The 13,571-nt window shown below is 42.1% G+C and overlaps 1 protein-coding gene across 1 annotated transcript; it reads left to right on the forward strand.

The window, feature by feature from the left end:
• Positions 1-81: 81 nt before the first annotated feature.
• LOC115157545 (ras-related protein Rab-8A) lies at positions 82-2,684 on the forward strand. Its single transcript, XM_029705899.1, has 7 exons — positions 82-266; positions 944-1,004; positions 1,189-1,249; positions 1,374-1,451; positions 1,586-1,675; positions 1,903-2,019; positions 2,123-2,684. The coding sequence occupies exons 1-7, from the start codon at positions 143-145 to the stop codon at positions 2,210-2,212; spliced, it is 621 nt and encodes a 206-aa protein (XP_029561759.1). The 5' UTR covers positions 82-142; the 3' UTR covers positions 2,213-2,684.
• The last annotated feature ends 10,887 nt before the right edge of the window (positions 2,685-13,571 follow it).

The raw sequence follows: 13,571 nt of genomic DNA on the forward strand, positions 1-13,571 counted from the left end.
AATAGTTTATTTAGATGTGTATTTGGATACTGACCTCTCGAGGAGGAGTAAGGTCATAACGTGACAGAAGGGGGCGTCGCCGTCCTGTAACTACGCGGCAGCGCGCAGCTTTTCGCCGGGCGGGATTTCCGCAATATCAAGTATGGCGAAGACATACGATTATTTGTTTAAGTTACTGCTTATCGGAGACTCCGGTGTCGGGAAGACCTGCGTGTTGTTCAGGTTCTCAGAGGATGCTTTTAACTCCACATTCATCTCCACCATAGGTAGGTGTGACTTTGGTTAGCCACAATGCAATGTTTACAAAGCGACAGTCATCCCGACCAGAAAGCAGCTAGCTAACGTTACTAGTATATGCTGTTAACTGTAGCTTATTAGGCGAAATTGATTCAAGTAACTGACTAACTGAAGTTAACTTGCTGATTTAGTTAGCTACAAACGCATTGCATTATATTGACTAGGTGACAAGTAACAATGGCATTAGCTGTGTAATAGCTACTACGGACATTATAGCAAGCTATATAGCTAATGCTAGCTAACGTGAGGTATATAGAATGCTAGCCTGTTGGCTAACTTCCTGTAGCTTACTAGCTAACAGTTAGCCCTACTAACTAACGTTGCTTACCTGTGTAACTCGCAGCTGAAATCCAAACGATAAAGTGCTACAGTACGTTAACTTGCTAACGTTAGCTACCCGCTAACGGTAACTAGCCACTAAATGTTCATAACTGTATACAACTAACTTAGCTAACCTTATTTAACGAACTCGCTAGTTAGCTTTAGAGCTTGTTAGCCTGGCAGCTAGTTATTGATGCCACATTAACATTCTCCTTTTACATGTTGTATTGCATTGATTGGAGTATAACTACAGTCATAGCTATTGTGTGTAATGGCTATGTGTGTAATTTCAAGATTCCCCTCTTCTCTTATGTTTCTCCTGTAGGCATTGACTTTAAGATTAGAACGATAGAACTAGACAACAAGAAGATAAAGTTACAGATATGGTAAGCCCTCCATGTCACCTCGAGCATCACGACTGCTTTTCATACAGGAAAGAAAACGGGTAGGCTTACACCCAAAGCATTTTTCCTTGCCGTTATAGCTCGGGTAACTATTCGAAAAGGAAGTGTATGACTGTCTATGTAACTTGGCATGGCCTAATTAACTGTTGTCCTTGTGTTTTTGCAGGGACACAGCAGGGCAGGAGCGATTTCGAACAATCACAACAGCGTACTACAGAGGAGCGATGGTGGGTAAACAACATGCTTGTTACGTTTTCATATGTTGTTGTGTGTCGTCTTCATCACAACGTTGAGGTGTTGACTTTCTGGTTGTGTTCTTTCATTTTGACGTTTCATTGTTTCTCATCACAGGGTATCATGCTAGTCTATGACATCACCAACGAGAAGTCCTTTGAAAACATAAAGAACTGGATACGGAATATAGAGGAGGTATGTTTGCTATTCTGTCCTAAACACGAATACCATACTGACTGACTAGTAAATATTTCGTGTACTCTTTTCAAAGCCAACCGTATGTAGTATACTGTATGTATTGTAGTGTTAAACTACTCTTATCTCCTTAGCATGCTTCGGCTGATGTTGAAAAGATGGTCCTCGGTAACAAATGTGACATCAATGACAAACGGCAAGTGTCCAAAGACAGGGGAGAGAAGGTGAGTTCTGCTGCAATCGTGAGGAATCACAAGCTCTGTTCTGGTTGTGTACTGTACGACATTAAAGGGCTTGGATGATGCAGAGCACTTTTCAAACTTAAGCTCTACCATGTTGTCTAGGTCAACAACAACAAAGACCTGCTTGAATAACCAAAACCAGATAGAAAGTGTGTAGAAATGATGATAGTAACAACAGTCAAAGCATTACCCCCCCCCCCGTTTCTCAGCTGGCGCTGGAGTACGGTATTAAGTTCATGGAGACTAGCGCAAAGGCCAACATCAACGTGGAAAACTCGTTTTTGACACTTGCCAGAGACATCAAATCAAAGATGGACACAAAATTGGTAAATTCAACCTCATTTAAGTTTTTTTAGAAGGAACTTTTTAAAAAGGTAAAAAATGCTGGACATTGATTTGAAAAACTGAACTGTCCGTCTTTGTTTGCAGGAGGGCAGCAGTCCTCAGGGGAGCAGCCATAAGGTGAAGATCTCTCAGCCCCAGAAGAAGAGCAGCTTCTTCCGCTGTGCCCTACTGTGAGGACCAGACCATGGGTGTATACCAAATGGCCCACTATTCCATATATAGTGTGCTACATTTGACCAGGGCCCATAGAACTCTAGTCAAAAGTAGTGCACTATGTAGAGAATAGGATGCCATTTGGGATGCATACCAATGGCCTTACCTACCTTCCGCCTGCCCTGGCTGGGATATGCTGGGGTGCTGGCTGGCTGGCTGGACACAACTGGACTGTGCTTGCTCCCAGCACCCCCTCTCCTTCTACCCTATTCCCTTCAGCCAGTCCCAATTCTCTTCCCCTCGGCCCTAACCCTTAGATGTTTGTGTATCTGAAGTGTTTGAATAGATATATGCAGTGTAGTGGTGGAGCTTCCACCATGTTGTTTACACCTTGCATATACAGTGAGCTCCAAAAGTATTGGGACAGTGACACATTTTTGGTTGTTTTGGTTCTGTACTCCAGCACTTTGGATATTTGTGCGTCTGTACATTTTTTTCACTCATCATTATTCACGATTCATTCAGGATTATCCGTAATCATGGTAGCATCCACATTAATGTAGAAGTGTTAAGAAACATTCTATTATTATTTACAATAAAAGTGACTGCAAAATAGCACAATACAAACAGCAAATGCATCCAACCAATTTGTAGAATCACAAGCTTGACGTAGTCATTGTGTGCTATGAATGTGACTAAATACTTAACTTTTAACTACTTTAATACACATTTAAGTGAATTTGTCCCAATACTTTAGGTCCCCTAACATGGGGTGGGACTATGTACAAAAAGTGCTGTAATTTCTAAACGGTTCACCCGACATTGATCAAAATGCCCTCAAATTAAAGCTGACAGTCTTCACTGGAGTACCGAACCTACACAAACAAAAATGTGTCACTGTCCCAATACTTTTGGAGCTCGCTGTTCGTGAACATCGAAGACTTGGGGCCAATGGTAATTAGTAAGGAGAGAATTAAGACAAGTTGCCTCTCTTGCTCTCTCTCTCTCTCCCTCACTGTCCACCTCTCCCAACGTCACGCCCTGGGGTAGCTGGAGTACTGTGACCGCGACTCCATCCACAATGGCCCCGTGACACCTGCTAATGCTGCTGTTCTTCCAGCGGCCCACCAACCTGTTTTGTCTCACCATGGGTCGGACAGACTGACCAACCGGTGAAAACACCATTTGTTTTTCTGAAAGAAGGTTCAAATGACGTCACACAGAAAAGATGGGCTCTTCTTTCTGTTTCACATTAGTCTCTATGTACATACATTTTTCCATTTTTCACACGCAGCCACCTGGCTCCGCAACTGCCAAAGTTGGAGCCCCATTTACTTTCCAGTTAGAATCGCTTGAATGACCCAAAGGTTTGGGATTGGGAACATGATGTGTGGATGTTTAGATACTATTTGTAGTCCTCTCTTCCCCTAGCCACATTGTTAACATGAGCCAGAGACTGATAAGCTTATTGTTTTGATGAAACAGAGTTTGTAAATGAATATAATATGCTTTGAAGATTCACAAACCTTCAGGAAAGATTGATCGCTAAATAATTGAATTACCCAGACTAAAAGAAAAACTCAATTTGATATTCTGTTTTGTTTACATTCCAAGATAATAATTTGATGCTATTCTATACATGAGAGGCTTGCAACAGGCCTCTCTTCCTGAACAAAGTTATTGTACTGAATCCAAGTGTTTGACTTGTTTACTGCCAGTCCCAGGTGTTGTCTTGAGAACACACACAAACACACAGCCTCTTAACCATAGTGCTGCAGCACCCCCTGAAAAATGAGAATTTAAAAATATATTTAGACATTTATACATACATACAGTACCAGTCAAAAGTTTGGACACACCTTTTATTCAAGGGTTTTTAATTATTTGTACTATTTTCTACATTGTAGAATAATAATGAAGACATCAACACTATGAAATAACACATGGAATTATGTAGTAACCAAAAAAAGTGTTAAACAAATCAAAATATATTTGAGATTCTTCAAAGTAGCCACCCTTTGCCTTGATGACAGCTTTGCACACTGTTGGCATTCTCAACCAGCTTCACCTGGAATGCTTTTCCAACAGTCTTGAAGGAAAATTACTGAGCACTTGTTGGTTGCTTTCTTTCACTCTGTGATCTAACTCATCCCAAACCATCTCAATGGGGTTGAGGTCGGGTGATTGTGGAGGCCAGGTCATCTGATGCAGCACTCCACCACTCTCCTTGGTCAAATAGCACTTACACACCCTGAAGGTGTGTTGGGTCATTGTCCTGTTGAAAAACAAATCAAAGTCCCACTAAGCGAAAACCAGATGGGAGGGCGTATCACTGCAGAATGCTGTGGTAGCCATGCTGGTTAAGTGTGCCTTGAATTGTAAATAAATCACTGACGGTGTCACCAGCAAATCACACCTCTGTGTTTCATGGTCGTAACCACGCATGCAGAGATCATCCGTTCACCTACCCTGTATCTCACAAAGACACGGCGGTTGGAATCAAAAATCTCACATTTGGACTCATCAGACCAAAGGACAGATTTCCACCAGTCTAATGTCCATTGGTTGTGTTTCTTGGCCTAAACAAGTCTTCTAATTTGTGTCCTTTAGTAGTGCTTTCTTTGCGGAAATTTGACCATGAAGGCCTGATTCTCGCAGTCTTCTCTGAACAGTTGATGTTTAGATGTGTCTTTTAATTGAACTCTGACGCATTTATTTGAGCTGAAATCTGAGGTGCAGTTATTCTAATGAACGTATCCTCTGCAGCAGAGGGAACTCTGGGTCTTCCTGTCCTGTGGTGGTCCTCATGAGAGCCAGTTTCATCATAGCTCTTGATGGTTTTTACGACTTCACTTGAAGAAAATTTTCCGAATTGACTGACCTTCACGTCTTCAAGTAATGATGGACTGTCGTTTCTCTTTGCTTATTTGAGCTGTTCTTGTCATAATAATGACTTAGCCCTATTTGGTAAAAGACCATCTTCTGTATACCACCCCTCCCTTGTCACAGTGCAACTGATTGGCTCAAACGCATTAAGAAGGAAATTATTTCCACAAATTAACTTTTAACAAGGCACACCTGTTAATTAAAGCTGGTTGAGAGAATGCCAAGATTGTGCAAAGCTGTCATCAAGGCAAAGGCTGGCTACTTTGAAGAATCTAAAATACATTTTGATTTAACACTTTTTTGGTTGCTACATGATTCCATGTGTTATTTGATAGTTTTGATGACTTCACTATTATTCTACAATGTAAAAAAAAAATATATATATATATAAGAAAAACCCTGGAATAAGTAGGTGTGTCCAAACTTTTGACTTGTACTGTGTGTATGTATTCACAAGTGTACAGCACTGGGCCTTTAATAGTCTTGTATTAGCTTCCCACGGCTATGCTCTTAACACAAGGCCTGGGGATACTTTTTCTACTCTAGAACATTCTTGTGTGAAATCTGTTGAAATGTGACCCAATGGAGCAGGGGTATTTAATTCTTACCCTACGAGGTCTGGTGCCTGCTGGTTTTCCGTTCTACCTGATAGTTAATTGCACCTACCTGGTGTCCCATGTCTAAATCAGTCCCTGATTTAGAGGGGGACAATGAAAAAATGCAGTGGAACTGGCTTCGAGATCCACAGTTGAGTTTGAGGCCAATAAAGTGTTGACATGTAGCCAACCTGAGCATTGGTTCCTGGTAGTGGAGAGACAGACTGATAAGTAGTGTCTGAAATGGCACTCCATTCTCTAGTGCCCTACTTTTGACAAGAGCCCTATGGGACCTGGTCAAAACGAGTGCACTGTATAGAAATTAGGGTGCCATTTCGAAAGCAGCGATAGTGTATTTTATTTTTTCAGTCAATTTACAGCAACAACAGCTCATGTTTATTCCCAGCTATATGACGTCTCTGGTAGTTAGCTAGTGAAACACTCAGCTTATTCACTCTAAACTGGAGTGGTTGTCTGCTAGTACAAACAACCATGTTACAATGTGGACGGACAAACAGACAAACCCCTTCTGATCCAATGCAATCCATCTCTTTGCACTTTACCAGTTAACCTGTGTGTTGTGTGTAGTCTGTGCCAAGTGATAGTTTTGCAATATAGGACAAGCATATTTTTGTCCATTTAATTGAATGACATGATCTGTTGGATTATGGTAATGGTTGGTAGATACTTTCGGCACATTTTAGATTAGTTTTGTTTATTACGCCTGTATAAATGGCTTCCTCTCCTTTGCTACTTCTGATATGACTTGTGTTCTATGGTTCAGGGCCTGTTGTCCACAAATGTCTCTGAATATTAATGCTGACCTAAGATAAGGTTGTCTTTTTTTTATTATGATTTAAAGACAAAACTGATCCCAGATCAGTATCCTGATCTGAGACGCTTTATGAATACAGGCCCTGGTATCAGTTAGTAAAAGGGGTTTAGTTGTATGCTACTGCCCTGACAAATTTGAGTATAATCTAAATGTGACGTTCTCTTGGCTTATGAAGTCAAGCTAAAACTTAATCAAGGTCTTGTTAGTCTGTTGTGGTGAGTCTTAGTTTCATGTGGTCGTGTCTGGTTTTTCTTTTTGGTCAGTACCTTGTTTGACAGCTAGGTGGCAGCATATCACCACCAGCAGCTGTTTCTAACATTGGAATAATGCATTGAAAGAAATGTACTTAGTTATGAATTGAAAAATCCATTGAAAAGCAGTGTGATATTTTTGGCTATGTTTTGGAAGTGCTTGGATAAAATGGTGTGTGTATATGTGATAGACACACCTAGCATTGCTTGTGTTCTACATTAATACAGTGTTTAACCATTGGAGTCCTCTTACCCCCAACACTTCCCAGTTTGTCCCTTCCTGTTCTATTAAATGTCTGTGTTTGAAGAGTTAAAAAAAGAGCCTGAATGCCAGTCTGTTTGTGTTAATAATACCAACTCCTTGTCACTCATCGTCATGTTTAGCTTGACAGTGAAGTTGGCAGGGGCACAAACAGGTCTGGGACCAGGCTAAAACGAGGATAATACATGTACAACATTGACAGGAGGGGTGTCCTTTAAACTAGCCTGCTCCTTTTTCTATATCTACTGTACTGGGACCTGCTGCTGCACTCGCCTCTCAACCACGTCTTAATAATAACTAATACTCTTCCCGACCTAGCCCGGTCTCAGATCTGTTTGTGCTAATTTTCCATCCAATTGGGGACAGATTTTCATGTGAATATTGTAAAATCTGCATAAAAACAATACGCACATTTTCCCACCAGAGATGTTTCCATCAAATGTAATAGTTCCTGATAAAAGACTGAGTGATTGACGTAGTGCACATAAAAACAATTCAAGTGCCGAATAGAAAATAATCTGAGCAAAAAAATAAACGTCCTCACAGTCAATTGCGTTTATTTTCAGCAAACTTAACATGTGTAAATATTTGTATGAACATAAGATTCAACAACTGAGACATAAACTGAACAACTTCCACAGACATGTGACTAACAGAAATTGAATAATGTGTCTCTGAACAAAGCGAGGGTCAAAATCAAAAGTAACAGTCAGTATCTGGTGTGGCCACCAGCTGCATTAAGTACTGCAGTACATCTCCTCCTCATGGACTGCACCAGATTTGCCAGTTCTTGCTGTGAGATGTTACCCCACTCTTCCACCAAGGCACCTGCAAGTTCCCGGATATTTCTGCGGGGAATGTCCCTAGCCCTCACCCTCCGATCCAAATGGTCCCAGACGTGCTCAATGGGATTGAGATCTGGGCTCTTCGCTGGCCATGGCAGAACACTGACATTCCTGTCTTGCAGGAAATCACGTACAGAACGAGCAGTATGACTGGTGGCATTGTCATGCTGGAGGGCCATGTCAGGATGAGCCTGTAGGAAGGGTACCACATGAGGTACGAGGATGTCTTCCCTGTAATGCGCAGCGTTGAGATTGCCTGCAATGACAACAAGCTCAGTCCGATGATGCTGTGACACGCCACCAGACCATGACGGACCCTCCACCTCCAAATCGATCCCGCTCCAGAGTACAGGCCTCGGTGTAACGCGCATTCCTTCAACGATAAACGTGAATCCGACCACCACCCCTGGTGAGACAAAACCGCGACTCGTCAGTGAAGAGCACTTTTTGACATTCCTGTCTGGTCCAGCGACGGTGGGTTAGTGGCCATAGGTGACGTTGTTGCCGGTGATGTGTGTGGTGAGGACCTGCCTTACAACAGGCCTACAAGCCCTCAGTCCAGCCTCTCTCAGCCTATTGCGGACAGTCTGAGCACTGATGGAGGGATTGTGCGTTCCTGTAACTCGGGCAGTTGTTGCCATCCTGTCCTGCAGGTGTGATGTTCGGATGTACCGATCCTGTGCAGGTGTTGTTACACGTGGTCTGCCACTGCGAGGACGATCAGTCCTGTCTCCCTGTAGCGCTGTCTTAGGCGTCTCACAGTACGGACATTGCAATTTATTGCCCTGGCCACACCTGCAGTCCTCATGCCTCCTTGCAGCATGCCTAAGCCACGTTCACGCAAATGAGCAGGGACCCTGGGCATCTTTCTTTTGGTGTTTTTCAGAGTCAGTAGAAAGGCCTCTTTAGTGTCCTAAATTTTCATAACTGTAACCTTAGTTGCCTACCGTCTGTAAACTGTTAGTGTCTTAACGACCGTTCCACAGGTGCATATTCATTAATTGTTTATGGTTCATTGAACAAGTATGGGAAACAGTATTTAACCTCTTTACAATGAAGATCTGTGAAGTTATTTGGATTTTTACGAATTATCTTTAAAAGACAGGGTCCTGAAAAAGGGACGTTTCTTTTTTGTTGTTGTTGAGTTTACAAGTGAAATGGGTTTCGATCGCATTTTCAACTCTGCTGATGGTTTTCTCACAAAAAATGTTGTGTAGCGAATGCCCACTGCTATTAGAACATGCGCTCTAGCCAACAGCTCGCAGATAGTGCGAGTATAGCCTACAGCATGAGATTATTCTGGACAAAAGACCAAGATTATTTTTGTTTGTTAAATGGCAGCCAAGCGTCAGTGGCCATGTCACCAGAATAAGACCCTCGGTATTTATTGGAAAGCTCATCACTGTACACTTTCACCACCCTGTTGAATTCATAATGTATTTAAGCTGTAGCCTAATAAACTGCATGATTTCTCGAAGACGAGTCATAGTAGGAGGACAAATAGCATGTAATCACGTGACTCCAAAATGTATATCGATATGATAGTTATTATATCCATATTTGCTCATAAAAGCTTTTCCACCTACATTTCTCTCATTGCAAAAGGATAGATTTGGAGTCAGATAAACTTGGATTTTTAGGCAGGTATATACAGTTGAAGTCGGAAGTTTACATACACTTAGGTTGGAGTCATTAACTTGTTTTTCAACCACTCCATAAATTTCTTGTTAACAAAATATAGTTTTGGCAAGTCATCTACTTTGTACATGACACAAGTAATTTTTCCAACAGTTGTTTACAGACAGATTATTTCACTTATAATTCACTATCAAAATTCCAGTGGGTCAGAAGTTTACATACACTAAGTTGACTGTACCTTTTAAACAGCTTGGAAAATTCCATAAAATAATGTCATGGCTTTAGAAGCTTTTGATAGGCTAATTGACATCATTTGAGTCAATTGGAGGTGTACCTGTGGATGTATTTCAAGACATACCTTCAAACTCAGCGCCTCTTTGCTTGACAAATTCTAGACCTCCACAAGTCTGGTTCATCCTTGGGAGCAATTTCATAACGCCTGAAGGTACCACGTTCATCTGTACAAAGAATAGTATGCAAGTATATACACCATGGTACCACGCAGCCGTCATACCGCTCAGGAAGGAGACGCATTCTGTCTCCTAGAGATTAACGTACTTTTGTGCGAAAGGTGCAAATCAATCCCAGAACAACAGCAAAGGACCTTGTGAAGATGCTGGAGGAAACGGGTACAAAAGTATCTACATCCACAGTAAAACGAGTCCTATATCGACATAACCTGAAAGGCCGCTCAGCAATGAAGAAGCCACTGCTCCAAAACCACCATAAAAAAGCCAGACTATCGTTTGCAACTGCACATGGGGACAAAGATTGTTGTTTTTGGAGAAATGTCCTCTGGTCTGATGAAACAAAAATAGAACTGTTTGGCCATAATGACCATCTTTATGTTTGGAGGAAAAAGGGGGAGGCTTACAAGCTGAAGAACAACATCCCAACTGTGTAGCACAGGGTTGTCAGCATCATGTTGTGGAGGTGCTTTGCTGCAGGAGGGACTGGTGCACTTCACAAAATAGATGGCATCATGAGGAAGAAAAATGATGTGGATATATTGAAGCAACATCTCAAGACATCAGTCAGGAAGTTAAAGCTTGGTCGCAAGTGGGTCTTCCAAATGGACAATGACCCCAAGCGTACTTCCACAGTTGTGGCAAAATGGTTTAAGGACAACAAAGTCAAGGTATTGGAGTGGCCATCACAAAGCCCTGACCTCAATCCTATAGAAGATTTGTGGGCAGAACTGAAAAAAGTGTGTGCGAGCAAGGAGGCCTTCAAACCTGACTCAGTTACACCAGCCCTGTCAGAAGGAATGGGCCAAATTCATCCAACTTATTGTGGGAAGCTTGTGAAAGGTTTGACACAAGTTAAACAATTTAAAGGCAATGCCACCAAATACTAATTGAGTTTATGTAAACTTCTGACCCACTGGGAATGTGATAAAATAAATAAAAGCTGAAATAAATCATTCTCTGCTATTATTCTGACATTTCACATTCTTAAAAAAAGTGGTGATCCTAACTGACCTAAAACAGGGAATTTTTACTTGGATTAAATGTCACGAATTGTGAAAACCTGAGTTTAAATGTATTTGGCTAAGGTGTATGTAAACTTCTGACTTCAACTGTATGTAGGATGCTACACTTCACAGCATGGCCTTCGCTCCAGATCAAAACTCCAAACCTACAACCTATTTTTGACCAAGATTAACCGGAGAGATTACTGCTTCCAAGGTTTTATTTTTCCAAGCTTTACAGAGGGTGCTCTAGCCAACAAACAGCAGAGACCTGAGGACACCATTCCAACTTGTAACTGAGCCAATTATAAATTCAATCAGCACTAAGGTGTGAAGTAAAAGGCCTTTGGGCCCAAAGTGTCAGGAGTCTTTGAAGCGTCCTCAGAAGCCCCCTCCTGCTGTTCAAAGACCATTCACTGGCATTTTATACAAGAAATCTGGCTGCAGAAATAAAAGCTTCTCCCAAGTGGGTGTGACACGTACGCCCATTGCATGCTGCACTGCTGCTTGGATTCTACCTGGCGATCTGGTCACCGTCTGCCCTGGCCTGTCTCCCCCTGTCTGGTACAGGTACCTCCACCACACTCACCCCTCTCTCCCGAGCTTTCGCTCGCCTCCAGCACACACGCACTGTTGGGGCGAGTGACTCTGAACTTACAATGGTTAGCCCCAAGTCATTATTGTTGCGGATTAATCAGAATGTATCCCTTTGGACTCTGGTGTTGGCAGTTGCACTTCTTCCCTCAGCTGGGGCTCAGTCACCTGGGGCCCAGAGAGGGGAGAGGTCAGGCTTGTCTTTCACATGTCCCTGTTGCTATGCAGAATATCAGAAAGGGAAGAGGACAGGATAGAACATTGTTTTCATATGTGAATGTATCTGTTAAACCATGTGAAGGGATGGCATGATTAATGGGGAACCAATTACTTGTCTCCACAATGTCTGTGCACAAGTCACTCCCTCCTTTGGCAATATTATTAAAGATGTAGTTTAAGTATAACTCTGACTGGTGTGTGAAGTTTAACTCTCCTCATTTGGTAATGCAGAAATTAACCACCACATTTTTTAAAAAATGATTGTGCATTTTGCTTTTTTGCTATTTACTTCATGACTCCTGAATACTTTGTTGACGACAAACTTTCTTTACCCAACCTTGGGACAGACTATGTTTGTTCCCACACTTGGGACTCTGACTCTCTATTGGTTACACTGACTTTTGTCCTCCCATCCTATTCTAACCACCTCTCGCCAGCTTTGTATTCATGTTACTTGATGAAATTTCTGTACAATATGATCTTGTTACCATCTGATGCACATTCAGATGTCAGAAATCAGCACTGCAGAGCTCTCCCTGTACTATGCCATGCCTTGTTTGTATTACTGCTGATGATATCTGGAAATGTGCATGTACACCCTGGCCCATCTACTGTTGCTAGCCCCAATTCTGACTTGTAATCTGATATCTGCTTCACTGATTTCTGCTCTCGTAAAAGCCTGGGTTTTCTGCACGTTAACAATTGAAGCTTATTACCTAAAATGGATCAATTGAAAGTGTGGGTTCACAGCTCCAATCCAGATGTGTTGATCATTACTGAGACGGGGTTAAGAGTGTTTTGAATACTGATGTTAACCTTTCTAGTTATAACCTTTTTCGGCAAGACAGATCTTCCAAAGGTGGAGGAGTGGCAATCTTTACCAAGGATCACCTTCAGTGCTCGGTTGTCTCCACCAAGTCTGTCGCCAAACAATTTGATTTGCTGGTTTTAAGCATTAAACTTTCAAATAGCTCTTTGTTGACTGTTGCTGGGTGCTATCGTCCTCCATCAGCACCAGTCTGTACCCTACCTGCCCTAAGCTCTCTCCTGGTCCCTTACACTAAATCTGAATTTGTGCTGCTAGGTGACCTAAACTGGGACATGCTTAAACCACCTGACCAAGTCCTAAAGCAATGGGACTCCCTAAATCTTTCTCAGATTATCATCAATCCCACAAGGTATGACTTCAAACACCCAGAAATGGCTGCTCTCCTCTATGTTATCCTCACAAATAATCCTGATAGGTATCAGTCTGGTGTTTTCTGTAATGACCTTAGGGATCACTGTTTTACAGCCTGTGTTCGTAATGGCTTCTCAGTGAAACGACCTGTCCTGATTTGTCATAGATGCTTGATAAAAAACTTTAATGAGTAAGCCTTCCTTCATGAACTGGTATAGAATCAGCTTGATCCCCTCTGTCGAAGACGCTTGGACCTTCTTTTGGTATATTTTCAGTGGTATTGTTAACAAACACGCCCTCATAAAGAAAATGAGAATTAAAAACAGGTTCGGCCCCTGGTTCGACCGTGATCTTGCAGAGTTACTCCACCTCAAGAATTGCATTTGGCGAAAGGCTCGGCACACGCATACACGAGCTGACTGGCTCTCGTTCAGGCAAATGAGAAATAAGTGCACTCAGGCTATCCGGAAGGCCAACGTTAGTTACTTTAAGGAGCAGTTCTCTCTCTGTGGGTCTAACCCCAAGAAGTTCTGGAAAACGGTTAAAGACCTGGAGAATAAACCCTTCTCACAGCTGCCCATGTCCCTTAATGTTGATGATGTA

Source organism: Salmo trutta, chromosome 21, assembly GCF_901001165.1.
Source record: "Salmo trutta chromosome 21, fSalTru1.1, whole genome shotgun sequence".
Classification (NCBI taxonomy): domain Eukaryota; kingdom Metazoa; phylum Chordata; class Actinopteri; order Salmoniformes; family Salmonidae; genus Salmo; species Salmo trutta.